The sequence below is a fragment of the Bos taurus genome, chromosome X (assembly GCF_002263795.3).
Source record: "Bos taurus isolate L1 Dominette 01449 registration number 42190680 breed Hereford chromosome X, ARS-UCD2.0, whole genome shotgun sequence".
NCBI classification, from domain to species: Eukaryota; Metazoa; Chordata; class Mammalia; order Artiodactyla; family Bovidae; genus Bos; species Bos taurus.
Window position 1 is genome coordinate 86746611 of NC_037357.1, and position 26391 is coordinate 86773001.

Consider the following 26391-nt stretch of genomic DNA (forward strand, 5'->3'; position numbering starts at 1 on the left):
GGAAAGGGCCACTGAGAAAAATGGGGAGATGTTGGTCAAAGGGTACAAATGTCCAATTATGAGATGAATAAGTTCTAGAGATCTAATGTACAGTGGTGTGGTGGCTATAGTAACGCTGTATTGTAATACTTGAAATTTACTAAGAGAGTAGATCTTAAATATTCTCACCACACACAGATACACACACACAGGGTAACTTCTATTAGGTGATGAGTGCGTTACCTAACTTGATTGTGATATAAAATAGAGGCATAGATCAATGAAACAGAATAGCGAGCCTGGAAATAAACCCACACATATACACTCAATTAATTCATGACAAAGGAACTAAGAATATAAAATGGGGAAAGGACAGTCTCTTCAGTAAATGGTGTTGGGAAAACTGGATATCTACAAGTAAAAGATGAAACTAGACCAATATCTTACACTATACACAAAAATTAACTCAAATGGATTGAAGACATGTAAGGCCTGAAACCATAAAACTCCTAGAAGAAAACAAAGGTAGTAAATCCTTGACATCAGTCTTGGAAATGATTTTTTGGATCTGACTCCAAAAGCAAAAATAAACAAGTGGGACTACATCAAACTAAAAAGCTTCTGCACAATAAAGGAAACCATTGACAAAATGAAAAAGTCAGCCTATGGAATGGGAGAAAATATTTGCAAAGTACATATCTGATAAAGGGTTAATACCCAAATATATAAAGAATTTATACAACTCAATAGCAAAACACCAAACAATCCAATTTAAAAATGGGAAGAGGATCTGAATAGACGTTTTTCTAAAGAAGAGATACAGATGGCCAACAGGTTCATGAAAGGATGCTCAGCGTCACTAATCATCAGGGAAATGCAAATCAAAGCCATAATGAGATACTACCTCACTCACATCTGTCAGAATGCTTATCATCAAAAAAAAAAAAAACAAGAAATAGGGACTTCCCTGGCAGTCCAGTAGTTAAGACTCTGCCCTTCCACTGCAGGGGGTGGAAGGGAACTAAGATCCCTTCCCTTCCCTGATCAGGGAACTAAGATCCCACCAAAAAAAAAAAAAAATTAAAGACAAGAAAGAAAAGTGTTGGTGAGGATGTAGAAAAAAGGGAACTGTCGTGCTCTGTTGGTGGGAATGTAAATTGGTGCAGCCACTATGGAAAATCATATAGAAGTTTCTCAAAAAAATAGAACCAGTAATTCCTAAATGAGAACACTGATTTGAAAAGATATATACGTGCCTCTATTAACTGCAGCATTATTTGCAATAGCCAAGACATGGAAACAGTCTAGGTGTCTATTGATGGATGAATGGATACAGAAGATGTGGTAAATATATATACACAATGGACTACTACTCAGCCATGAAGAATGAAATCTTGCTATTTGCAACAACATGGATGGACCGTAAGGGTATTATGCTAAGTTAAAAAAGTCAGACAGAGAAAGACAAATACTATATGACTTCCCATATATGTGGAGTCTGAAAAACAAAATGAACAAACTAAACCAGACTAAACTCACAGATACAGAGAATAGATAAGTGGTTGCCAGAGGGACTGGAGGTTGGAGGGTGGACGAAGGAGGCCAAGAGGTATAAACTTCGGTTGTAAAATAAATAAGTCATGGGGATATAACGTACAGCATGGTGACTTATCGATAATATTGTATTGCATGTTTGAGAGTTGCTAAAAGTAAATCTTAGAAGTTCTCATCCCAAGAAAAAGCATTTCATAATTTTATATGGTGACAGATGGTAACTAGATTTATTGTGGTGATTATTTTTCAATGTATACAAATATCCAATCATTATATTGTATGCCTGAAAATAATATGTTATATGTCAATTATATCTTAATAAAAATGTTTCTTGAATAAATGAATTCTGATTGGACAGATCTAATACAGTCTATAAATTTTACAGGTGTTCCTCTCCTGCCTAAGATGGAATCTCAAACTCTTGTGTGAAATCCTCATTGAATTCTTTCTTTCTTTTTTTTTTTTTTTTACAACTAAGAGTATTTTAATTCTTGTCATTAGAAACTATAAACACTAGCATGATTTGGAAATGAGACTGTACCAAACACCAGCCAGAGAAGAATCATCCAGTCTACGGCTTCTCTTTCATGGTCACTCAGAAATATAATATTGTCAGCTATAATTGTTGTTGCTTGTCATCTGACATTATTTTTATCCGTATATTCACCATAGTCTACTTTCCCTTCCACATAAATTCGAGACCCCTTTTTCACATACTGATACGCCACATCTCTGAGGCCTGGTTGGAACACTGAAATTCTATGCCATGTTGTCTTCTGACTGACATCACCCATTTGGTAGGTTTCGTTTTCCCCTGATCGCCACATCTCATTTGTTGCTAGGGAAAATATCGTGACTGGGTTTTTTCCTTCTACCTGTCTCATGACAGGGTCCTGACCTACTCGACCAAGTAACTGCACGCGATTCAGAGATCTTTCGAGAATCAAACTGCTAGCTACTTCAGACTCATGCCTTACAAACTGACGAAGTACCTGTACTACAGGTCTTCAAAACATGGCTTCTACTCTCTCTTCTTCCAATCTAATCTTTAGTCTTTTCCTGAGACTCTGGTCCACACAGCCTCCTGAATTATTTTAAAAGAATAATTTGGTATCGAGGATGGGGTGTCCAATCACTTTGATCAGTCCACAAAATTAGGCTTGAGGCCCCTGACCAATCTATGGTTCTACATTCACACAAATATACACACATCTATCTGTGTGAGTGTGCCTGTAAAGTATATACACACACACGTTTGTCTGAGAAGAGCCATATAAAGATCTCATAGCATTAGCTGAGTTTCTGGAGGTTTCTTATCCTTGTGGTTCAGCTTTTCCTCTGTCAAGTGGAAATGTGTTTCAGTTTCCTATTTCAGTGAAGGTTTTACAAGGATTACTATGATATCACTTTCCCAAATGAAAAATGTCACTTGACCACAGGGAATAAATTTGAGGAATCTAAAGCCTGGAAGCTGAGAGTTTATATCTCAAGACAGTATTGTTAGCATGTAAGCCTTTATGTTGATCAAAAACACACCTATTCACTGCTTAATCAAAATATGACATGGAAAATGCTAGCCTGAAATTCAGTGCTCATTTGGGCAGAGAGATAAAAGACCTTTTAAATAACATTCATTAGAGAATGTTTTTGAAAGTTCAGCAGAAGTCATACAAAGGGATTTCCTCTCACACAATGCCCACAAATTACTGATGGAGATTAACAATATGGATTTGGTTTAAAATCAAGTGAAAAATCTGACTACTCTTGGCAGTGGAAAGAATTCTGTAATAGCTTGGGCAAATATCTTAAAATACCCAGGAAATTTTTTGTGCATTTTTCATCACAGCTGATTGTGGTTTTTTGTTTTGTTTTTGGCCATGCTGCACAGCTTGTGGTATCTCAGTTCCCTGACCAGGGGTTGAACCCAGGCCCTATCAGTGAAAGCCCAGAATCCTAACCACAGGCACCAGGGAACTCCCTATTCGTGTGTTTTAAAATAATAATGAGTGACTATAATAATAAACAGTAAGTTGTTTGAGAGTTGTAGGATTATAAAGCGATTTTCTGTTAAAAACTTAATAAATGCATGATTGATTTTCATCATGAACCAAAATATTAAAAGATTATATACTTCAGTAATATGTAAAATGATCTTGATAATCAAAAACATTAAGAGACAGGGGTAGTGATAGACTATTGACTTTGGATCTGGGGAAAGCTCCCAGTCATGAGCCTGGAGTGTCTTCTCTGCCTGTGTGTGGGAGCTCCCTGGCCTAGGGACAAGAACTGGTCCTTTGGCTGCCCAAACAGAATTTGCCCTTTAGGAATATCGTCGGGTTCACTCAGCCCTAGCCAGGGAGAGAAGAATGCTGTGTCAGCTTGGTTACTAATTCAATGCAAAGGACTGTAAAACATAGCAGCTTTGAATTACAACAGTGTATTTGCTCACAATCCTGTAGGTAGGCGATTTGAGCTGGGAATGGCTGGTGGTTCCACTCTTGGACTTTCCTCTGCTCAACCATGTTGCCGCAGTGAACTGGAGGATAGGCTGGGCTGGAAGTTTCAATGGCCTTGATCACATGTCTGGCGTTGGTGCCAGCTGTCAGCAGGGGTGCTTTGGGTCTCTGTCCACTCCCTCTTATTCTCCAGACCAGCTTCCTCACATGGAGGGCTCAGTGCAGCATTGCACTGGGGCCCAGACAGATGCTGCAAGGTCACTTGAGGCCTAGGCTCTAGATTTCATGTGATGGCAGTTCTGTTGCATGCTGTTGGCCAAAGCACAGGCTCAAGGGGTGAGGAAATAGACTCTGCCTCTGGGTGGGGAGGTGCAAAGTCCCATTGCCAGAGGACATAACAACAGACAAGGGAGGAATGTTGGCAGCCATCTGTATTTATCTGCTTGGGCTATCATAATGGAGTACCATGGACTAGTTGGCTTAAACAGCAGAAATGTATTTTCTCAGTTTTGGAGGTTTGAAGTCCAAGATTAAGATGTTGGCAGGTTTGGTTCCTGAGGCCTCTCTCCTTGAAAGGCTGCCTCCTTTAACGATGGCTGCCTCTTTACCGTTCCCTCACGTGGCCTATTCTCCGTGTACATGCATCTCTAGTGTCTCTCCCTCTTCTTATAAAAACACCAGTTCTATTGGATTAGGGTTCCATTCCCGGAGAATGCAATGGCACCCCACTCCAGTACTCTTGCCTGGAAAATCCCATGGATGGAGGAGCCTGGTAGGAGGCAGTCCATGGGGTCACTGAGGGTCGGACACTATTGAGCGACTTCACTTTCACTTTTCAATTTCATGCACTGGAGAAGGAAATGGCAACCCACTCCAGTGTTCTTGCCTGGAGAATCCCAGGGACGGGGGAGCCTGGTGGGCTGCCGTCTCTGGGGTCACACAGAGTTGGACACGACTGAAGCGACTTAGCAGCAGCAAGATTACATTTAACCTTCAGTTCAGTTCAGTCGCTCAGTCGTATCCGACTGTTTGCGACCCCATGAATCACAGCATGCCAGGCCTCCCTGTCCATCACAAACTCCCGGAGTTCACTCAAACTCACGTCCATCGAGTCCGTGATGCCATCCAGCAATCTCATCCTCTGCCGTCCCCTTCTCCTCCTGTCCCCAATCCCTCCCAGCATCAGAGTCTTTTCCAATGAGTCAACTCTTCGCAGGACGTGGCCAAAGTACTGGAGTTACAGCTTCAGCATCATTCCTTCCAAAGAAATCCCAGGGCTGATCTCCTTTAGAATGGACTGGTTGGATCTCCTTGCAGTCCAAGGGACTCTCAAGAGTCCCAACACCACAGTTCAAAAGCATCAATTCTTCGGCGCTCAGCCTTCTTCACAGTCCAACTCTCACATCCATACATGACCACAGGAAAAACCATAGCCTTGACTAGACGGACCTTTGTTAGCAAAGTAACGTCTCTGCTTTTCAACATGCTATCTATGTTGGTCATAACTTTCCTTCCAAGGAGTAAGCTTCTTTTAATTTCATGGCTGCAGTCACCATCTGCAGTGATTTTGGAGCCCTAAAAAATAAAGTCTGACACTGTTTCCCCATCTATTTCCCATGAAGCGATGGGACCAGATGCCATGATCTTAGTTTTCTGAATGTTGAGCTTTAAGCCAACTTTTTCACTCTCCTCTTTCACTTTCATCAAGAGGCTTTTTAGTTCCTCTTCACTTTCTGCCATAAGGGTGGTGTCATCTGCATATCTGAGGTTATTGATATTTCTCCCGGCAATCTTGATTCCAGCTTGTGCTTCTTCCAGTGTTTCTCATGATGTACTCTGCATATAAGTTAATAAGCAGAGTGACAATATACAGCCTTGACGTACTCCTGCTCCTATTTGGAACCAGTGTGTTGTTCCATATCCAGTTCTAACTGTTGCTTCCTGACCTGCATACACATTTCTCAAGAGGCAGGTCAGGTGGTCTGGTATTCCCATCTCTTAATTACCTTCTTAAAGGCCCCATTTCCAAATACAGTCACACTAGGGGAAATCAGTCCTGAATATTCATTGGAAGGACTGATGTTGAAGCTGAAGGTCCAGTACTTTGGTCACCTGATGGGAAGAACTGACTCATTGGAAAAGACCCTGATGCTGGGAAAGATTGAAGGTGGGAGAAGAAGGGGATGATAGAGGGTGAGATGGTTGGATGGCGTCACCGACTTGATGGACATGAGTTTGAGCAAGCTCTGGGAGTTGGTGATGGATAGGGAAGCCTGGTGTTCTGCAGTCCACGGGGCTTGCAAAGATTGGACACGACTGAGCGGCTAAAGTGAACTGAGAGGTTAGGACTTCAATATATGAATTTTGAAGAGTCACAATTGGGTCCATAACATCATCTTTGCAAACAGTCTACCCAATGCATTGAGTTACAAACCAATTACAAGACATTTTACTCCAATTATCTGTTTTTTTTTTCCTTCAAATCATTTTAATATGGCAGTAATTCAAAGTAGGAAAAAAGATTCAAACATCTTCCTTTTAAAGGGGATGCTTCCTTGACTGCCTCACAACAAGCATGACCAGAGGCAAAGATGAGACCAGATTCAAGGAGCAAGGGTCATAGGAAGGCTTCAAGGCTCAAGATTGAAGAGCTTGGTTTCAGAAAGTCTCTTTAGGGCTAGCAGGCAGTAGAAGAGACATGAAATTTCAAGAGATCCTTAGAGGATAGGACGCAGTTGCTGGGTCCTGACACCTTGAATACTCAAACTACCGCACAATTGCACTCATCTCACATGCTAGTAAAGTGATGCTCAAAATTCTCCAAGCCAGGCTTCAGCAATACATGAACCATGAACTTCCTGATATTCAAGCTGGTTTTAGAAAAGGCAGAGGAACCAGAGATCAAATAGCAAACATCCGCTGGATCATGGAAAAAGCAAGAGAGTTCCAGAAAAACATCTATTTCTGCTTTATTGACTATGCCAAAGCCTTTGACTGTGTGGATCACAATAAACTGTGGAAAATTCTGAAAGAGATGGGAATACCAGACCACCTGATCTGCCTCTTGAGAAATCTGTATGCAGGTCAGGAAGCAACAGTTAGAACTGGACATGGAACAACACACTGGTTCCAAATAGGAAAAGGAGTTCGTCAAGGCTGTATATTGTCACCCTGTTTATTTAACTTATATGCAGAGTACATCATGAGAAATGCTGGACTGGAAGAAACACAAGCTGGAATCAAGATTGCTGGGAGAAATAGCAATAACCTCAGATATGCAGATGACACCACCCTTGTGGAAGAAAGTGAAGAGGAACTAAAAAGCCTCTTGATGAAGGTGAAAGAGGAGAGTGAAAAAGTTGGCTTAAAGCTCAACATTCAGAAAACTAAGATCATGGCATCTGGTCCCATCACTTCATGGGAAATAGATGGGGAAACAGTGGAAACAGTGTCAGACTTTATTTTTCTGGGCTCCAAAATCACTGCAGATAGTGATTGCAGCCATGAAATTAAAAGATGCTTACTCCTTGGAAGGAAAGTTATGACCAACCCAGATAGCATATTCAAAAGCAGAGACGTTACTTTGCTAACAAAGGTCCGTCTAGTCAAGGCTATGGTTTTTCCTGTGGTCGTGTATGGATGTGAGAGTTGGACTGTGAAGAAGGCTGAGCACCAAAGAATTGATGCTTTTGAACTGTGGTGTTGGAGAAGACTCTTGAGAGTCCCTTGGACTGCAAGTAGATCCAACCAGTCCATTCTGAAGGAGATCAGCCCTGGGATTTCTTCAGAGGGAATGATGCTGAAGCTGAAACTCCAGTACTTTGGCCACGTCCTGCGAAGAGTTGACTCATTGGAAAAGACTCTGATGCTGGGAGGGATTGGGGGCAGGAGGAGAAGGGGACGGCAGAGGATGAGATGGCTTGATGGCATCACTGACTCGATGGACTTGAGTCTGAGTGAACTCCGGGAGTTTGTGATGGACAGGGAGGCCTGGCATGCTGTGATTCATGGGGTCGCAAAGAGTTGGACACGACTGAGCAACTGAACTGAACTGACACCTTGAAGCATTTGTTGATCATGATTCTGTGTCAAGAGTATTTGTTGTCTGGGAAAAGCTGAGCTGAGGGGGCTGAGCAGATCTGTTGTCCCACAGGGTCAAGATTTATCAGTTTGTAGACCCAGTCTCCCTGCTCATTGAAGTAATATTGGAGACACATGACTACCCCAAAGCATGAGCTTCCAATTTCACCCATAGCTGCCTCTAACTCTCCATTTACTTGTTTTGTTTCCTGACATGGTTTATTCCTTTTGGGAGAATAAATTTTGGGATGAGGCTCAGATGTTGTCTGGCCACTAATTGCACTGTAGCCTAGCATCTCTTTTTACTCTTTGTGAAATCTAAACCGCTAGGACTTTCAGGGAGGCTTCCCTTGGGGACCTTCCTTGTGGGCTTCCCTGGGGACTTCCCTGGTGGCTTAGATGGTAGAGAGTCTGCCTGCATTGTGGAAGACCTAGGTTCGATTCCTGGGTGGGGAAGATCCCCTGGAAGAGGGCATGGCAACCCACTCCAGTGTTCTTGCCTGGAGAATCCCATAGACAAGAGGAGCCTGGTGGGCTACAGTCCATGGGACTGCAAAGAGTCGGACATGACTGAAGTGACTTAGCATGCATATGTGCTTAGGAATAAAACATGACTGAGTAGCATATTAAAAAGCAGAGACATTGCTTTTCCAACAAAGGTCCGTCTTGTCAAGCCTATGGTTTTTCCAGTAGTCATGTATAGATGTGAGATTTGGACTATAAAGAAAGCTGAGCACCGAAGAATTGATGCTTTTGAACTGTAGTGTTGGAGAAGACTCTTGAGAGTCCCTTGGACTGCAAGGAGATCCAACCAGTCCAACCTAAAGGAGATCAGTCCTGACTGTTCATTGGTAGGACTGATGCTGAAGCTGAAATTCCAATACTTTGCCCACCTGAAGCAAAGAGCTGACTCACTTGAAAAGACCCTGATGCTGGGAAAAATTGAAGGCAGGAGGAGAAGGGGACGACAGAGGATAAGATGGTTGGATGGCATCACCAACTCAATGAAGATGAGTTTGAGTAGACTCTGGGAGTTGGTGATGGACAGGGAGGCCTGGTGTGCTGTGGTCCATGGGGTAGTGAAGAGTCAGACACCACTGAGCGTCTGAACTGAAGTGAACTGAACGCCAAAGCTCACAGGACCTTCAGGGGTATCACAGATAGAACTTTATGGAGGGAGGAGAGATTCTGTTAAGTAACTGGTCTCACTCATTGCCAAATATCTGGCACTGCTATAATTATTTTATAATTAAAAATTTACACAAGGAGTTCATCTATCTTTGATAAGACTATTGCTAGATATTAGGAAAAAACTTTGAAAAGATTAGTGTTTTTCTCTCTTTTTAATCCCTGCCCCCACAGTGTCCTGGGCCTGCAACTTGCCACCACATTCCACTTGCCCCCACACCCAGCTGCCTAACTATTTTTAAACATTGACAAAGTACCTTGCAATCATAAATCAAAGAAGATAAAAAAGCTTTATTTCTTTAAAAGATTTAGAGGGGACTTCCCTGGCAGTCCAGTGGTTAAGACGCCATGCTTCCACTGTAGGGTGTGTGGGTTCAATCCCTGGTGGCAGAATTAAGATCCCACATGCCATGCACGGCAGCCAAAAAACAACAACAAAAAAAGATTTTGCTTTGATTTCAAAAGTCCATTGTTGGTAACGAATAACTTTTTAAAGCCTCCTGTCCAACTTCTAACACACAAGTTATGCTAACACTATGCATATGTGCATCTTTATCGCCCAGTTTTCTGAACGCTCTATTGATCATAAGATTGTAAACACACACATTGGGTTCTCCCGTAGTTGCCGAACTTAGCCAATTAAATAAAAAAACAAAAGCTTTTCTCTTCAAGTTGCCTGTAGTCAAGGCATAAACGAGTTGATAATGATGGAATTGGAAAAATTAAAGGGCTATAGACATAGTGCATGCTATATTTTTGGAGTTTTTTTAATAAAAAAGCACTTTATTTTATTCAAATAAGCTCATCCTTTTATTCATAAGCTAAAGATTTCTGTCTTCTTTAATTATATCATTTTGGGGTACATTTCTGTAATAGAGACTATATAGTTTATTACATGTTGGGTTATACTATTACTGCAAGATCCCAAACAAAGACAATGCACCCATCACTAACCTGAGTGGAGATACTAAATTGAAGTACATATATTGCAAATCCAGCCACTATCAGAAAGAAGCATTCAGGGATGACCAAGTGCCCATACTTCAACCAAGCTTTTCATTTGTTCTACCCAGCACCCCAAACACCCATACACACACTTAAAATAACAATCTTTCTAGGATCAGAACGGAAACAAAGACCAGCTTGTGTTTTCAGCAGTGGAGGCAGTGCTGGACATAGACTTAGAGTTTCCAAGCAAATTAAGGGAAATTTTTCCTATTTGGTGAAAGCAGACGACTCAGAGCTCAGCCTTGCTAAAATTGGGAGCACTATGTAAAATTAGCAACAGTCTTCTCCTGGGAATTCCTCTGTGGTCCAGTGGTTAGGACTCTGCACTTTCACTGCTGAGGGCCCAGGTTCAATCCCTGCCAGGGAATCCTGCTAGCCACTAAGTGCAGCAAAACAATAAATTAATTAATAAAAACATAAAAACAGTCCCATCTCTTTAAGCATGTGACTGACCAAGAGCAGTGAACTGGGGCCTCACTACTCCATCTATATCATCCATATCTATACCCTTATGAACCATGTACTTATTTATAGATATCCTATATATTTATAATGTGTGTAACTTAGCGACTAAACCACCAATCTATGTTTATATTTTAATTTATATGTGTGCATGCATGCTCAGTCATGTCTGATTCTTTGAGACCCCGTGGACTGTAGCTCACTAGGCTCTGCTGTCCATGGTATTTTCCAGGCAAGATATTGGAGTGGGTTGCCATTTCTTCCTCCAAAGGAATCTTGCCCACTCATGGATTGAACCCATGTGTCCTGCGTCTCCTGCACTGGCAGGTGGATTCTTTACCACTGTGCCACCTGGGAAGCCCTTAACTTACGTATATAATGTAAAAATTGCAGATTTTAAAGTAGGTAACTGGCTATACTGCCTATGATGTATATTAAATAACACATCAATCATTGCAATCCTGTCCCGTCTGAGAAGGCCTAATGCTCCAAAACCATCACTTTGCACGTTGAATACTGGATAAAGTGTATTCTCTTACATACCTTATGTTAGGGCTTGTAACTGCTGTAAACTTGTTGCTGAAACTCGGCCTCTGTTCACCGGTGCCAAATAGGAACAGGGAGACAGAGTTTTGGGTGAAGTAGGCATTCTGAAGGAGATCAGCCCTGGGATTTCTTTGGAGGGAATGATGCTAAAGCTGAAACTCCAGTACTTTGGCCACCTCATGCGAAGAGTTGACTCATTGGAAAAGACTCTGATGCTGGGAGGGATTGGGGGCAGGAGGAGAAGGGGACGACAGAGGATGAGATGGCTGGATGGCATCACGGACTCGATGGACGTGAGTCTGGGTGAACTCCGGGAGTTTGTGATGGACAGGGAGGCCTGGCGTGCTGTGATTCATGGGGTCGCAAACAGTCGGATACGACTGAGCGACTGAACTGAACTGAACTGAGGAAAGAATAGTTTTTTTTTATTGCCTTGCCAGGCAAAGGGGGCCACAGTGGGCTAATGCCCTGAAGACCCTGTGACCCAGCCTGGAGAGGGTAGTAAGGAGTTCTATAGTGTTCAAGGAGCAGGGCATGATCAGCTCGTGGACAGTTCTTGGATTAGTTGGCATCAAGGTAACATTTCAAGCATTATCAACCTTCTGGTTTCAGCCAGTCTAGGGCCTGTGTTCTTGCAGTTAGCAGTTTCCATCTGGTTGGGGGGCGCGGGGGGCGGTGTCTGCTTTCTGTAAAAACAACTTAGGAATGTGTATCAGGCCTTTATCTATATCCTTCAGGGAACTGGGAGTTCGGGTGATTCTGTTATGTGGCAGAATTACAGTCTACATTGTTACCAGTTCCTTAGCCCAACAGCTATCCTTTGTTTCTAAATCTTCACATTTCCCAATCATTGCCTCAAGTCAGCATTTTACTTCAAAAGACAAGGCCATAGAGGCTTGAACACAGTTTCAAACTTTGTACCAGTTTTGTCAGGAGTAAAGTTAGTGATTTTAGTACATCACATTCAAAAACTACAAGATATTGCTCTGTAATTCATAGTCTTGGGAGAGCCAGACACTGTGGCAGAACTTAATTTTATTAAAGTAACTTCTGAGAGTTTTTCTAAACCCATAGAACGGTTTCTATTTTGAGTACACTAGAGAATAAAGGGAGAAGGCAATGGTAACCCACTCTAGTACTCTTGCCTGGCAAATCCCATGGATGGAGGAGCCTGGTAGGCTGCAGTCCATGGGGTCGCTAAGAGTCGGACACGACTAAGCGACTTCACTTTCACTTTTCACTTTCATGCATTGGAGAAGGAAATGGCAACCCACTCCATTGTTCTTGCCTGGAGAATCCCAGGGACGGGGGAGTCTGGTGGGCTCCCGTCTAAGGGGTCGCAGAGTCGGACACGACTGAAGCGACTTAGCAGCAGCAGAGAATAAAGGGATGCAGAACCACTTGGTACACGCACTGAAAACCCTGAAAGTGACAGTCACTCAGTCGTGTCTGTGTGATCCCATTGACTATACAGTTCACGGCATTCTCCAGGCCAGAATACTGAAGTGAGTAGCCCTTCCCTTCTCCAAGGGATCTTCCCAACCCAGGGATCGAACCCAGCTCTCCCACATTGCAGGCAGATTCTTTACCAGTTGAGCCACCAGGGAAGCCGAGGAATACTGGAGTGGGTAGCCTATCCCTTCTCCAGCGGATCTTTCCTACTCAGGAATCGAACTGCGGTCTCCTGCATCACAGGCAGGTTCTTTACCAACTGAGCTACTTAGGGAAGCCCATGGAAAACCCTAGTGGGTGAGCTACAGAATTTACGATTGTATCACCCAGTGCAGCAGGCGTCCTGATGCGTGATCTTACTAACCCTCCAGCAGTAAACACCACCTTCTACCCTTCTACACTTGAGCAATCTGAACCTCTGGGGCGGTATTCGAACCCATCATCCGAAATCCTCAAAGCCGGCTTAAGCGGCTCGGCACACTGCTCTGGCATCCACTGCGCATGTCACGGAACGATGACCAATGGGAGCCCCGAGCGCGGGAGCGGAGGTGGGGCCATGTTATTCGCTGAACCCTTGCAGCTTCAAAGAATAGCAAGGACGAGAATCCGGTCATCGACCAATCAGAGCCCGTAGCGGTCCTGCTCTCCCCACCCGTAGGCCAATTGCCAGCTCCGGTGCATTGCGAGCGGCTACGAAATTAAATGGAGCGGGGCGGCGGGTGGGGGGGGTGGTGGTGGTGGTGACAGTAGTTAAGATGGCTGATATGAGAGAGGCTGAGGGTGGGAACCCAGAGAGAGGCTCGCCCAAAGTGGGTGAGAATCAGGAAATCTTGGGACTAGCAGGATTGCGACACTCCACTCTCCGTTAGGGAACGAGGCAGCCATCGTATCCCTCCCCCACAAGCAAAATGGTATGTTGCAAGACGGCCACCCTCTCCACAGTGGTACGATCCTGGACGGACTGCTCCATTTTGCGTTCCTCCCCTTTCCCGCAGTCGTCCATTCCAGACTGCCTCGCTAACCCCCCTGGGCTCACACTGTTAAGGTGTGGGCGGCCCTTGGGACCCACTGACCAGAAGGTGGACTCTCTTGAGAGTCTCACACAGACTCGGTTGTGGACCCTTCTGGTGTTACAGAGCGGGAAATAGACAGTTGGGGTCACAGATCAGGGTAGGGGTTAGGAAGGACCCATTTAGGGAAAGTTGGTGGTGATTCTGAGGCTGTGATCAGTGTAGGGACTAGGAGGGGACCTTTGGCTGCCTGGCTGGTCCGAGATGAGTAGCGCAAACCTAGAAGGGATGGAGAGAGCTGGCTGGCACCGTGTTTTCCCATGCAGGTGAGAGGAGTAGGGCAGGAAACGTGGTGGGTGGGACCTCCGAGGTTGATGGGGAAGAGCCCTAGAATAGTGTGACTGGGCCCACACAATGGATCTCCGACATGGGCTTTGCAGCACGGAAAAGTAGGGAAAGGGCAGAGAGAAGGTGGCCATGTTCTGGGTCTCTAAATATCCACCAATGGTGGTGGGACTTAAATGTCTAATGGAGGAGGGTGAGAAAAGGATTGGAGCAGGAATGGGGAGAATGCTAGGCTGAGGGAAGGATAGTGCCTTTATCCAAGTTATTCAGCCATTTCATGAAAACAAACAATGCATAATTATAACATGTTAAGCTCTGTCCTCGTCACTTGACATGAATTATCTCATTTAAATCTTCACAACAGTCTTAACTGCTATTGTTATCCACTTTATGGATGAGAGAACTAAGGCACTGAGAGGTTACCAGACTTTAAACAGTTGATAAAAAAAAAGATTAAAAAAATAAATAAATAAACAGCTGATAAGTGCCAGAGCCAGGTTATAAGGCTCGAGAATTTGGCTCTATCCACTGAGCAGTTCTTATCCCTACAGGCATCTCTGCTTTTCTGTGCACGCCCTTTCCTCAATCAACCCCAACCAGGACTAGAAATCAGCCCCTCTCCTAAAACATCCCTTTGGCTGTAGCATCAGTGAACAGTGTAGACATCTCTGTGGGAGGGCCTGGTTCTTGCACACTCGAAGCTGTTTTTCTTCTCTCCCCCCAGGCAGGGAGGTGAAGAGAGGAGGTGGGGGCAGTGAGTAGAGAGCAATAGGTCACAGCATAGGTAACTAGACCATAGAGTGATTATTCAACAGATACTGATTGAGCTTCTGCATGCAGGGTCTTGTGCTAGGTGGTAAGGATATAGCAATGAACAAGACAGACAAGAGTCTGGTTCCTGCCTGCCCTAGGAGTGTGTTTTGGGAATTGCTGGTAGGCAGACTTTGGTTATCACAATGATGCGGATGTTTTGGCATTAAACAGGCAGGGGCCTGAGATGCTGGGGGATAGCCCCACACCACCAAGACTTGTAACATCCATGAATGTCATTCTAAGGTGGTAAAAAGAGGCTTCCCAAAATGTTTCTTATGGAAAGGGTGCATTGTATCCAAGGGTTGGGAACTGCTGTTTCCTTAAGCTAGTCCCAGGAAACACCCCTCAGTCAAGGGTAGGGAGGACCACAAGGGGCAGGAAGGAAAGGGGAGAATAAGGACCAGGGTGTGGAAGAAAACCCTCATGTCTTTTCACTGACAGTGTCTTATTACCTACTCAGGACTTAGGCATGGCAATGGGTATCTTTAAGCAATATTGGATCCCCCCGCTCCCCCTGCCTTGAGACTTCCCTGGCGGTTCAGTGGTTAAGACTTCACTTTCCAGTGCAGGGGGTGCAAGTTCAATCCTTGGTTGGGGAGCTAAGATTCCACATGCCTCTTGGCCAAAAAAACCAAAACGTAAAAAACAGAGGCAATATTGTAACAAATTCAAAAAGACTTAAAATGGTCCACATTAAAAAAAAAACTTTAGAAAAAAGCAATATCCCCTCAAAATAAAGTAAAATATGCACAAGATATAAACAGGAAATATCTCTTCATATGGTGATCCCTGGGAGTTTGACAGAGTTTGGGGTTGATGGGAGAGCATCAGGTGGGTGCAAGTCATTGGGCTTATCATGGTTCTTGGGGGTTCCTGGGTATTCACTGGATTACTGAGAAGTAAGTTAGAACGTCTGCTTCCTGCTGCAGTAGACTGACTTGTGTGGTAAGTATTCAATCCACTTTCCTGCTGGGAACAACTGGAAAAGCTTGATTAGGGTTTTTGGGGTTTTTTAAATCTATTTGAAGTCCCAGGTGAGCAAATTACCTTTGAGGTCATCACCTCACCAAATACTGTCATCCAGTGCAGAGAAGCAAGTGTCGAAGGGAACACATAACAGTAAACTAAACCAGCTCCAAATTATTAATGCAGGTCAACAGAGCAATTCAATAATCTGAAAAAGATTTAAAATGATCATAAAATGATTAATGAATCACTGTATTCCAGGCTGAGGAAACTCATTGTATCAGGGACAAAAATAATAAAAATAAATCTACTTAGGTTTTTTATTTGGAGAAAAATACAAATTTTAAACTTGTCTGCTCCTTAGAAGTAAGAACATGAAATATACAACTTTTACATGTTAATTTACAAAATCACCAGCAAATGTAGCAGAGGTTTAAAACCCCCTGAAATAGACGTAAAGGGGATAGATCTAGGAGCAGAGAAAGAAGGAAAACAAAAGACCAAAGTAGCAGAAGAATTTCATCCTAGGCCCCATGTGGCATTTTAGAGTTTAGGAACCATTTCTCACAAAACTGGCCTCAGCTTCAACTCTCACAAGCTGTGTGACCTCGGGCAACTTAGCAAAGCTACTCTGGGCCACTGCTTCCCTATCAGTAAAATGTAAACAGTTGAAGCTCTCACCTCCTTGGGTCGTCTGTGCATGTGAAATAAGTACATAAGTGTGAGGCACTTAGAAAAATATCAGAAAACACTAAATCAAATTAGATATGAATCCCTCACTCATTCCTTCAAGAAACATTTATTGAGTGTCTAGTTTGTGCCTGGCACACAGTGAGAGCTCAACAAACAATGTCAACATGAATGAATGCAGTGACTTTCTAAGGAAAAAACAGGTGCTTGCCCTAGTGAACAGGCTGGAAGGGACTCCAGACCAGGAGGTATGAAACTGCCCAGTGACTTGGAAGCACCATATGCTGGTTGGTGAGCAGAGAAAGGAGGGAGGGAGGTTGGAATTGCCACACCAGAAGTGGCTTTGATGGTGCTTCCCTGGCGGCTCAGACAGTAAAGAATCCACCTGCAATGCAGGAGACCCAGGTTTGATCCCTGGATTGGGAATATCCCCTGGAGAAGAGAATGGCTACCCACTCCAGTATTCTTGCCTGGAGAATTCCATGGATAGAGGAGCCTGGCGGGCTACACAGTCCATGGATGGGGTCGCAGAGTTGGACACGACTGAGCAACTAACACAAGTGGGTTTGAGCCTTGGCTTAGGAGAGAAGCTTGGCACCTGCAGGCATGGGAGCCATACAGGTTTCCAGGTAGGACTGTGGGTCCCAAGTTGACATGTGCTGTTTTCCTCCAGGTACATGGGAATGCCAGACACAACCCAGATATGCTCAGCTCCCCTCAAGCTGCTGTATGTGTACCTGAAAACTTCACATCTCCAAATGGGAAATAGGTCCAGGGAGGGGTGGGGACTGAGCTGCCATTCTCTTGGGGAAACAGTCTGTCAAAGTTCGAGCTATGCAAGCCCTACAATGCCCCAATTCCCCTCCTGAGAGTGTGCTTGCCTATTTGGAACAGGAGATGCATATAGGAGCAAATAAGGCAGCATCGCTGCCAACCATGAAAGCCAGAAACAGCTCAGATATCTGTTAACAGGAGAATATGAATAAACAAATTGTCTAGTAACACAATGCAGGCTTCCCTGGTGGCTCAGCGATAAAGAATCTGCCTGCAATGTCTCCCGCAATGCAGGAGACACAGGAGATGCTAGTTTGATCCCTGCGGGAGTTGGGAAGATCCCCTGGAGGAGGGCATGGCAACCCACTCCAGTATTCTTGCCTGGAGAATCCCATGGACAGAGGAGCCTGGCAGGCTACAGTCCAAGTGGTCACAAAGAGTCAGACACAACTGAAGCGACTTAGCACGCACACGCACACATAGTAACACAATAGAATGCTATATAGCAGTAACAACTACTGCTACAGGCAAATATGAATCTTAGTAACAGAGCAGGCTGTGGAGCATCTTGATGAACAGTGCACACTAACCAACCTGCCTGGCATGCTAGCTCAGAGCTACTGGGGAAATCATTTAACCACTCTGGGCCTCAGTTTCCCTCCATCAAATGGTAAAAATAGTGAGTGTCCCCCAGGCCAATAGGAGGATTTATATGAGTCAATATTTTCAAAGAGGTCAGAAGAGTGCCTGGCACACATGTTCAGGCTACATGAATGTTTGTTAGATAAAAATAGAATGTTGAGGGACTTCCCTGGTGGTCCAGTGGTTAAGAATCTGCCTTCCAATGCAGGAGATGCGAGTTTGATCCCTGGTTGAGGAACTCAGATCTGACATGCCAAGGGGCAACTAAGCACTCGCATCACAAGAGAATCCCAAACACCACAAGGAGAAACCCTTGCACTGCAACAAGAGAAACCCTTGTACTGCAAAGAGCCTAAATAAGTAAATAAAACATAGAATATTGAGCGGGGGAAAAGACAAGACTCCAAAGATTACACACTTTCAAAAGTTCAGAAGCAAGAGCAACTAAATGAGATGGTGTGGTAGGGATGGGGAAGTTGAGCCAGGTGTGAGCAAGTTGGGGTCTCAGGAGACAGGTGGGGTCCCAGGTGCTTGCTGTGTAATTAAAGGACAATCTTTACTGCAATAACCCTTCAGCACCAGAGCCTTGGACCTTGGGCCCAGAGTAACTGGATGCTTTGGGGAGGAAGAAGGCCACTCAGCCCATGACTGCCCACCGTGGCACTGCAGAAATGCTGTAGTGGCCTATCCCTCTCTGCCAGCCAACCAGAGGGAGGAGGGTCCAAACAAGTCAGAGGGAGATGGGCCCCAGAGAGTAAGAAAGGAGGACAAAAGCTGGTCCAAAAGATGGATCTAACCAGTCAAATGGAGGAGGGCCCCAGTCTAAGGGAGGAGGCCAGGCCTACCGAGGGGCCCCTAGAGGACTTGTTTCCCTTGTGGTTTTTTGCACTTCCTGTTCCCCCGCTCACTGCGGAAGTTCCTCTTCTTACCCTGCACTCAGAGCCCAGCCGGAGAGGACAAGGGCAGGAGGCACCATGAGTGGGGGCCCTTCGGGAGGCAGGCCTGGGGGCCGCGGAGGACAAGGGGTTCAGCAGAACATCCCGTCCACCCTCCTCCAGGACCATGAGAACCAACAACTCTTTGAGATGCTCGGACGGAAGTGCTGGGTGAGCTGGGAATCTTCTGGCCCTTCCTGTCTCCCTCTCCTCCTCTTCTCCTCCTCTTCGTCCTCTTCATCTTCCCCATCCTCTCCCTCTCCTCCTTTCCTCCCCTTCCTCTCTCCTCATCTTTCCCATCTTCCTCTCCTTCTCCTCCTCTTCCTCTCCATCATCTCCTTTCAGAATCCACTTAACCCCATTCACCAATCCCAGGAAGAACTCAATGTTCATTCACTTTCCCTCCGGTTGTGGCTCTTCCTTTGGAGCCATGATGGCCATGGGCAAGAAAGGACCAGGTCTGGTTCCCAGACCCTCTGGCTGCCCCTGACCGGATTCCAACGAGTCCTACTCTCCCCTCCCAGACGCTGGCCACTGCGGTTGTTCAGCTGTACCTGGCGCTGCCCCCTGGAGCCGAGCACTGGACCAAGGGACACTGTGGGGCTGTGTGCTTCGTGAAGGATAACCCCAAGAAGTCTTACTTCATCCGCCTTTATGGCCTTCAGGTGATCCCTGCCCCCCCCCGCACTGGACAGACAACCCAGTTTTCAACCCATAAACCTAGATCTGTGTCCATAACCCTGAGCCCTCAGACAGATCAGTGAAGCCCCTGAGCCCTAGAACCAAAGACTTTATCCAGATGCCAGCCTCTGGTTTGTCTTTCTAAGCCTGTGATGACTGACCCCAGAGTCTTTGTGTCAAGGTCTATAACCCCCAATATTAGTATACCCCCTAAATCTAATCTGTTCCACAAACTCCATACACACACACACACACACACACACACACTATATTTTTACCTGAACCTCATATCTATTTGAAACTCCACATTTTAGGTCTCAGAAACCTCCCATCAGTACTCCTGAACTCCAGAATTTTGCCTAGCTTTTAAGTCATAAATATATTCCACAAATCCCAAACCTAAGTATGCCATTGAATCTTCAACCCCAAATCTGTCCTTTTAAGCCCACAGCATTGGATCCCAGAATTCCTATATGAAAACTCCTAATCACCTAAATATTGAGGTAGCTCTTAAGTCAAAAACCTATTCCACAAACCCTTAACCTAAATTTTCCAAGCATAAACCCCAAAGTCATCCCACTAAACCGATAAAGATAGATCCAGTAGAACCACATCAAGATCCCAGGGTCATCAAATATTGACCAAACTCCTAATTCATAACTCTGCTCTACAAACCTGAAATTGGCTCAACTGCCTCCAAAAAAACCTTCCCAAGTCTGTGTGTCTGAACCTCAAATCTCAATCCCAACTCCTAATACTGGAACCCTACCTGCTCTAATGAAGGCCCCCATATAAGGGGGGGATTTGGGACAGATTCTCTGAATGGACTCAGTTTCCTAGAACTAGAGTCCAAAATCCTCAAATTCAAGTCCCCTTATTCCACATCTGGACCCCAAATCCAAGTTTCTCGCTGAAGGGTCTGACTCCCATTCTGTACCCCAGTCCTCCACTTCTGACTTCTAGATTCCCAACTCTCCAGTTCTGAGCTGGAAATCTCCAAATCAAATTTTGGGGCCCCAGATTTGTATACCATGCTCCCTATCTGGAAAACAGAGGCCCTCCACCCAGGGCATGCCTCGGTGTCAGTGTGCTCCCCCCTCTCCAGGCTGGCCGGCTGCTGTGGGAACAGGAGCTGTACTCACAGCTGGTCTACTCTGCTCCCACCCCCTTTTTCCACACCTTTGCTGGAGATGTAAGTGACCACCTAAACCCTGGGCCTCAGTTGGGGTGCAAGGAGGAGTGGGGAAAGGTGTGGGGAGGTCTGGAAGGCAGCTGACTCCCCAGGCATGTGCAGGACTGCCAAGCGGGGCTGAACTTTGCAAACGAGGGCGAGGCCGAGGCCTTCCGGAACCTGGTGCAGGAGAAGATACAAAAACGGAATCAGAGGCAAAGCGGGGGTAAGAAGGCCTTGGGGAAGGGAAAGAGGTTGAGCAGAAGTGAGGGCAAGAGTGGGGAGCTGGAAAAGCCCCTCTCCTGATTCTGATTTCCTGTCTCTCCACAGACAGGCGCCAGCTCCCGCCTCCACCAGTGCCAGTCAGTGAAGGTGAGTCCTCTAGTGCAAGGAGGAGTAATAAGGGGCTAGCGCAGAAAACTGAGGCAGGGTTGTGATAGTTCTCTATTCATTCTATCTTCCCAGAGAGAAGAGGAGGACTCCCACCCCTGCCCCCTCACCCAGGTGGAGACCAAGGGGGTGAGTGCTGAATATTCCCTGTGTCTCTGGGTGGGCAGGTGTCACCAGCCCCAGAGACACTGGACTGGCTGCTGGGCCTGTGGGGAAAATGGGTGACTGGGCCATTGACCCATTTACCTACCAACCAGAGCATAAGAGTTAGAGACAGGAAGGTGGTTGGGAGAATCAGTGTGTTAGATGGTCATGGAAGGAGTGGGAGAGTGAATAGATACACAGGTGGGGCGTGGGTAGATAAATGAGTAGATGGGTGGGTGCAGTGATAAATAGGTGAATGAATAGGTGGATAGATGTGTGGGTGGATGGATTGGTGGTGGACAGATGGTTAAATGGGGGCATGAATTGATGGAAGGATGTAGATGTACAGGTGGGTGTATAGATGTAGGTGAATGGGTATGTGGGTGAATGGATGAATAGATGGATGGATGATTGAGTAAATTAATGAATGAGTGATGGAATGAATTCAACAGTGAATAAATGAATAAGTGACTAAATTTCAATCAATGGAGAAAGCAATGATTGAATGAGTGAATGAATAATTTAACAAATTAGTCAATGAGCCAGTGAATAGATAAGTCAATACTTAAGTGTGAGTAAATTAATTAATGAATCAGTGAATGTATGGATGGTGTGCAGGACCTACCCACCCACTTCTCCATAAAACCTACTTGGACCCCTCACCCACTCCTTCCATGACCATCTAACACACTGATTCCCCCAACCGTCTTCCTGTCTCTAACTCTTATGCTCTGGTTGGTAGGTAAATAGGTCAATGGCCCAGTCACCCATTTTCCCCACAGGCCCAGCAGCCAGCCCAGTGTCTCTGGGGCTGGTGACAGTGGACATCCAGAACCCAGACATCACGAATTCACGATACCGTTCGCTCCCAGCACCTGGGCCTAGCCCAAGTGATAAGAAACGCTCAGGGAAGAAAAAGATCAGCAAGTCTGATATTGGTGCACCCAGTGGATTCAAGTGAGAACCTCTCTCCAGTGGGCCCATGGATCCTGGGGGTGGGGGAGCAGAGATCAGGTGGATAGGAGGAGAGCTGAGTGAATGGAAGGATGGAAAAATGGATGGGTAGGTGAGAGATTAGGCAGATGAGTGGATGGGTGGGGGGGCGGGCGGGGGGAGTGCAAAGCCAGGACTAGGGAGAGATACCAAAGGCACCAAGATTGCAAATTTTACACAGGCAGTCACTCTCCACCACATCACCCAACTATAATCCAGGACTCCAAGAGTGAGTGCCTCTTTAAATTTTGCTCCCTAGGCATTCCACTCAACCTAGTCCCTCCCTGGTTAGGCTGGTGGGTGAATGGATGGATGGGTAGATATATAGATGGATGAATGAATGGTTGGGTTGGAGAACGAACGGATGGGTAAATGGGAAGTGGGTAGGTAGATGGGTGGGTGAGTGGATGAGTATGTGGACAGAATGATATACAGGCCAATGGGTTCATATACAAGGTGGATGGGGATGGACAGGTTGCCACATATGTGGATGAAGGACAATTCAGTGGCTACATAGAAGTGTGTGATTGAATGGGTAGTCAAGTGAGTGAATGAATGGAAAGATGGGCATATGGGTAGATGGATGGGTGGATGGATAAGTATGGGTTAAGACAGACTGGTGGACAGATGGGTAAATAAATGTGTGTGGACAGATAAATGGGGAGACAAATTTATATAGATCAGTGGTCTGACAGGTGAATGTGAACAGCTAGGTGGACAAATAGATGGGTGGATGGGTGGTGGAAAGAGGGATGGGCAGACAGATAGGCACCACAAACTGTGAACCCTCTTTAGTTCCATAACTACTATTCTCACTCATTTATTCACTTAAGACTCATTCATTAATTCTGGCTCCTGAGAGTCCCTCTGGGCAGGGGAGGGCAAGAGAGCTTCACTAGGAAGGGAGGGAAGGAACAGCCATGGCGATTCACTGGGGTCTCCTCACCTCCCTCAGACATGTCAGCCACGTGGGGTGGGACCCCCAGAATGGATTTGACGTGAGTAACTCCAGAGTCCCCTGGACTCCACTCAACTCCTGCCTACCCTTCCATAGTCCAGAGCTCCAGATCTACCCCCAGACCCCATCCTTCCCACCCTCCTCTCAGATCCCTCTCTGGGGTGGACCCCATGATAATCTGTGCCCCTCCCCTCCCCACCTTATTCCCCGACCCTTGCCGGGGCCTTTTTCCTCCTGGGAAGGTGAACAACCTGGACCCAGATCTGCGGAGCCTGTTCTCAAGGGCAGGAATCAGTGATGCCCAGCTCACCGATGCTGAGACCTCCAAATTTATCTATGACTTCATTGAAAACCAGGGTGGGATGGAAGCTGTACGGAAGGAGATGAGGCGCCAGGGTGAGCCCCCCGCTTTCTGGATCACCTCTTCTTCTCCAACCCTGGTAGCTGATTTCTAAGAGATACCTTGCAGGCTCTCAGTCCTCATAGAAACCCCTATACTGCTTGAATCAGGAGTTGGTCGGTTGGGGTACCCATTTTACAAGTGAGTAAAACTGAGGCTCTGAAGAAAACTATAATAATAGCTATGTGTTGTCTTTCCCCTCAGAGCCACTTCCACCGCCCCCACCGCCATCCCGAGGAGGGAACCAGCCCCCCCGGCCCCCAACTGTGGGGAGTAACAAGGGTCGCTCTGGCCCTCTGCCCCCTGTACCTTCGGGAGGTGCTCCTCCCCCACCAACTCCCCGGGGACCCCCACCCCCGGGCCGAGGGGGCCCTCCGCCACCACCCCCTCCAGCCACTGGACGCTCTGTGCCACCGCCCCCTCCACCCCCTGGAGCTGGGGGTGGACCACCCATGCCTCCGCCACCACCGCCGCCGCCGCCGCCGCCACCACCCAGCTCTGGGGATGGACCAATCCCTCCCCCAACCCCTCCTTCTCTGGGGCTTGTGGGGGGCCCCGCCCCTGGTGGGGGTCGGGGGGCACTTCTGGATCAAATCCGGCAGGGAATTCAGCTGAACAAGGTGAGGACCAGTGTGATGGAGGATTGAGGAACTGGGACTCTGGGGTGTGCTGTGCAAGTGAGGATGGTAGGGGGCTGGGGCTGAGAGTGATGGGGGTCCCACGATTTGGGGGTTCACTGATAGAGTTGGGAGGCTGGTGGGGAGAGGTGAGTTTCAAGGCAACTATAGTATGTGGAAGGAGAAAGAATGATGAAAGGGTGGGGAGAAGTGCTCCTCTCACAGGCCCTGAGCCCTCTGTGCTGGATCCTGCTTGCTGCAGACCCCTGGGGCCCCAGAGAGCTCAGCGCTGCAGCCACCACCTCAGAGCTCAGAGGGGCTGGTGGGTGCCCTGATGCACGTGATGCAGAAGAGAAGCAAAGCCATCCATTCCTCTGGTGAGAGTGCACCCTCCCCGTGAGCCTGCCATTCAGAGCCCATCCTGCCAGGACCTGTGGCTCTGGTTCCCAGCTAGTGTTGACCTAAAAACACCCCCAACAACCTCCAGCAATTAGGCCCATCTGTTGATGTGAGAATGAACATGAATCTGTAGCAGTCTCTTTTTTGACAGTGTTAACTGTCATTATGTAACAGTAATATGATTAGCTCTCTTTGACAGTGATATTAACATTAATCCCATATGTTCAATAGTATTAACATTAGCCCACTATGTGATGATAATATTACAAAGAACCCTTTCTTTGACACTAATATTAACTCTAATGTCATGTGTCAAAAGATTAACTCATTAAGTGACAATATTATAACTAATTCAATCTTTTACAATAGTGTTAAAGTTAGTCCCTTAATGTATCAACAACATTGTCATTAGGGCTTCCCAGGTGGCTCAGTGATAAAGAATCTGCCTGCCAATGCAGAAGATGCAGGGCACGTGGGTTCGATCCCTGGATCAGGAGGAGCCCCTGGAGGAGGAAATGGCAACCCACTCCAGTATTCTTGCCTGGGAAATCCTACGGACAGAGGAGCCTGGTGTGCTACAGTCCAAAGGGTCGCAAAGAGTTGGACACGACTGAGCAGAGCAGAGAAAGAGAGAGTATTAGCCTCAACCTACTGTGTGACAATAATATAATTAAAGTTCAGCTTTGACAATAATACTGACATCAACCCAGGAGTCTGTTCACAGATCAACAGGAATCCATTATATGACAGAATTATAACAAACCTCATCTTTTGACCATGACATCACTAACCCCATTCTGTGTCAACAATGTTAACATTAATACACTATGAAAAAACAACATTGTAACTTCCTCCACCTTTGCTAATATCTAAATCAGCTCCACTGAGTGACAAGCCTGTTAACAGTAACCCTTTGTGTGACAATAATATCCCAACTAACCACACATTTTTTATAATAATATTAACCTCGCCTCCAACTAGAACCTAGACCCCAGCTATAGTCCCTATCTTGCCCCTAACTCTCCTTCCTCTTAAGAGGTCTCTTTATCCAACACACAAACCTCAGATATAACTTCCAAGTGGGAGATCTCAGCCCCCAGGGTTTAGTAATCCCAACCTCCCAGACCCTAGTAACTCCTCTCTCCAGGGCCTTTGAACCCTCCTACCCATCCTGAGTTCCACTCTTTCTCTCTCCCTCCAGACGAAGGGGAGGACCAGGCCGGGGATGATGATGATGATGATGAATGGGACGACTGAATCACCACCACCTCTGCTGTTCTGTGCTGGGCTCCCCTGGCAGCCCTCCTCGCCACCCTCCACTTAACTTCCAGGCCCCCAAGCCCCTTTTCTTTCCCACCCACCCCTCCAATGCTGTTATCTCTGACTGGCCTCCTCCCACACACACTCACCCTAGCAATAGCCAGGGACCTTTTTATATAAAATGTCTCAGTTCTCCTCATTCAAGGATTTTTAAACAAAAATAAAATAACTGTCTTTTTGTTTCTTTAAATCTCAGTTTCTTTACCTACCAAATGTGAGAATTTGGGGTCATTTTTCCCCCAAAGTCCCTTTTATTCCCATTTCATTTGTTTAGCCGTACATATGTATATTTACTCATTCATTTGTTCCCTTAGTCATTTAGTCTGTATTTCTTTGTTTCCTTCTGCCCTTCCTTCTTTCCACAGATATTTATTACCAGGCACTACTTTGGGGGCTAGGGATAAAGCAATGGGAAACA

The 26391-nt window shown here is 45.9% G+C and overlaps 1 protein-coding gene, 1 non-coding gene and 1 pseudogene across 2 annotated transcripts; 2 read left to right on the forward strand and 1 right to left on the reverse strand.

The window, feature by feature from the left end:
- Positions 1-1996: 1996 nt before the first annotated feature.
- Positions 1997-2620, reverse strand: LOC107132067 (single-stranded DNA-binding protein, mitochondrial-like; annotated as a pseudogene).
- Positions 2621-10560: 7940 nt separating this feature from the next.
- Positions 10561-10633, forward strand: TRNAE-UUC (transfer RNA glutamic acid (anticodon UUC)). Its single transcript has one exon. It is a non-coding gene; the product is annotated as a tRNA-Glu (tRNA).
- Positions 10634-18903: 8270 nt separating this feature from the next.
- On the forward strand, positions 18904-26163 carry WAS (WASP actin nucleation promoting factor). Its single transcript, XM_024988630.2, has 12 exons — positions 18904-19071; positions 19425-19565; positions 20687-20773; positions 20876-20978; positions 21083-21124; positions 21218-21271; positions 22069-22243; positions 23235-23277; positions 23480-23633; positions 23842-24257; positions 24517-24631; positions 25855-26163. Exons 1-12 carry the CDS (start codon positions 18940-18942, stop codon positions 25908-25910), a joined length of 1518 nt encoding a protein of 505 aa, XP_024844398.1. The 5' UTR covers positions 18904-18939; the 3' UTR covers positions 25911-26163.
- The last annotated feature ends 228 nt before the right edge of the window (positions 26164-26391 follow it).